This window comes from Acanthisitta chloris, unplaced genomic scaffold (genome assembly GCF_000695815.1).
Source record: "Acanthisitta chloris isolate BGI_N310 unplaced genomic scaffold, ASM69581v1 scaffold28119, whole genome shotgun sequence".
Lineage (NCBI taxonomy): Eukaryota > Metazoa > Chordata > Aves > Passeriformes > Acanthisittidae > Acanthisitta > Acanthisitta chloris.
In genome coordinates, this window is record NW_008690194.1 from 1 (window position 1) to 747 (window position 747).

The 747-nt window shown below is 58.6% G+C and overlaps 1 protein-coding gene across 1 annotated transcript in view; it reads left to right on the plus strand.

The window, feature by feature from the left end:
- Positions 1 to 240: 240 nt before the first annotated feature.
- LOC103808922 (ribosome-binding protein 1-like) overlaps positions 241 to 747 on the plus strand; it is a gene marked incomplete at its 5' end in the record, with an annotated part of 2,289 nt that continues 1,782 nt past the window's right edge. The window contains 2 exons of the mRNA XM_009081730.1: positions 241 to 405; positions 491 to 635. Coding sequence (XP_009079978.1) covers positions 241 to 405; positions 491 to 635 — 310 coding nt within the window. The remainder of the gene's footprint in view (positions 406 to 490; positions 636 to 747) is intronic.

Below are 747 nucleotides of genomic sequence, written 5' to 3' on the forward strand. Positions count from 1 at the left end.
GATCCATGGGAGCACCTTGAGATCTGTAAGAGCATCTCAAGATCCATGGGAGCATCTCATGATCCACAGCAGCATCTAATGATCCATAGGAGCCCCTTGAGATCCATGGCACCATCTCATGATCCATGCAAACACCTCGTGGCCCATGGCAGCACCTCAGAGCAGGTGCTGCAGTCACAGAGTGGCCGTGGGTCCTCTGCCCTCCCCAGAGGTGCATCCCTGTGCCATCCCATCCCGCAGGAGGATGGCTACGCGCGGCTGCTGCGGCGCCAGGTGGAGGAGATATTCCGGACCAGCCGCATGGTCGCCGTGTGCCAGTACAACTCCATGCCAGACGAGGACATGGTGATGATGAGGCACTACCTGAGGAAGCACAACATCGAGGTCAAGTTCGTGCTCAATGAGGTGGGGCCTGATCCCATGGCATCGTGGGGAGCAGCTGGGACAGGGGTAGTGGTTGCTCCATGCCTCATTCCAAGTTGTCTCCCAGATTGTCAGGCCGGTGTTGGTGCAGTCCAAGTACAGGAATCTCCTTCCACTCTTCGTGTGCCGCAATATCCTTCTGGTGAGCCCCGAGGCCAAGGTGAAGGAGATGCTGCGGGTGCTGAAGGGAGTCCCACAGGTCAACCTTCTGGGTGAGAGCCTTCCCTGATCCTCAAATCCCAGTGCCAGCCTGGGGGGGCTCATCCAGGGCTGGGAATGAGGGGCTACACCGATGGAGCTGTGTCCATGAAAACAGGGGGTGGG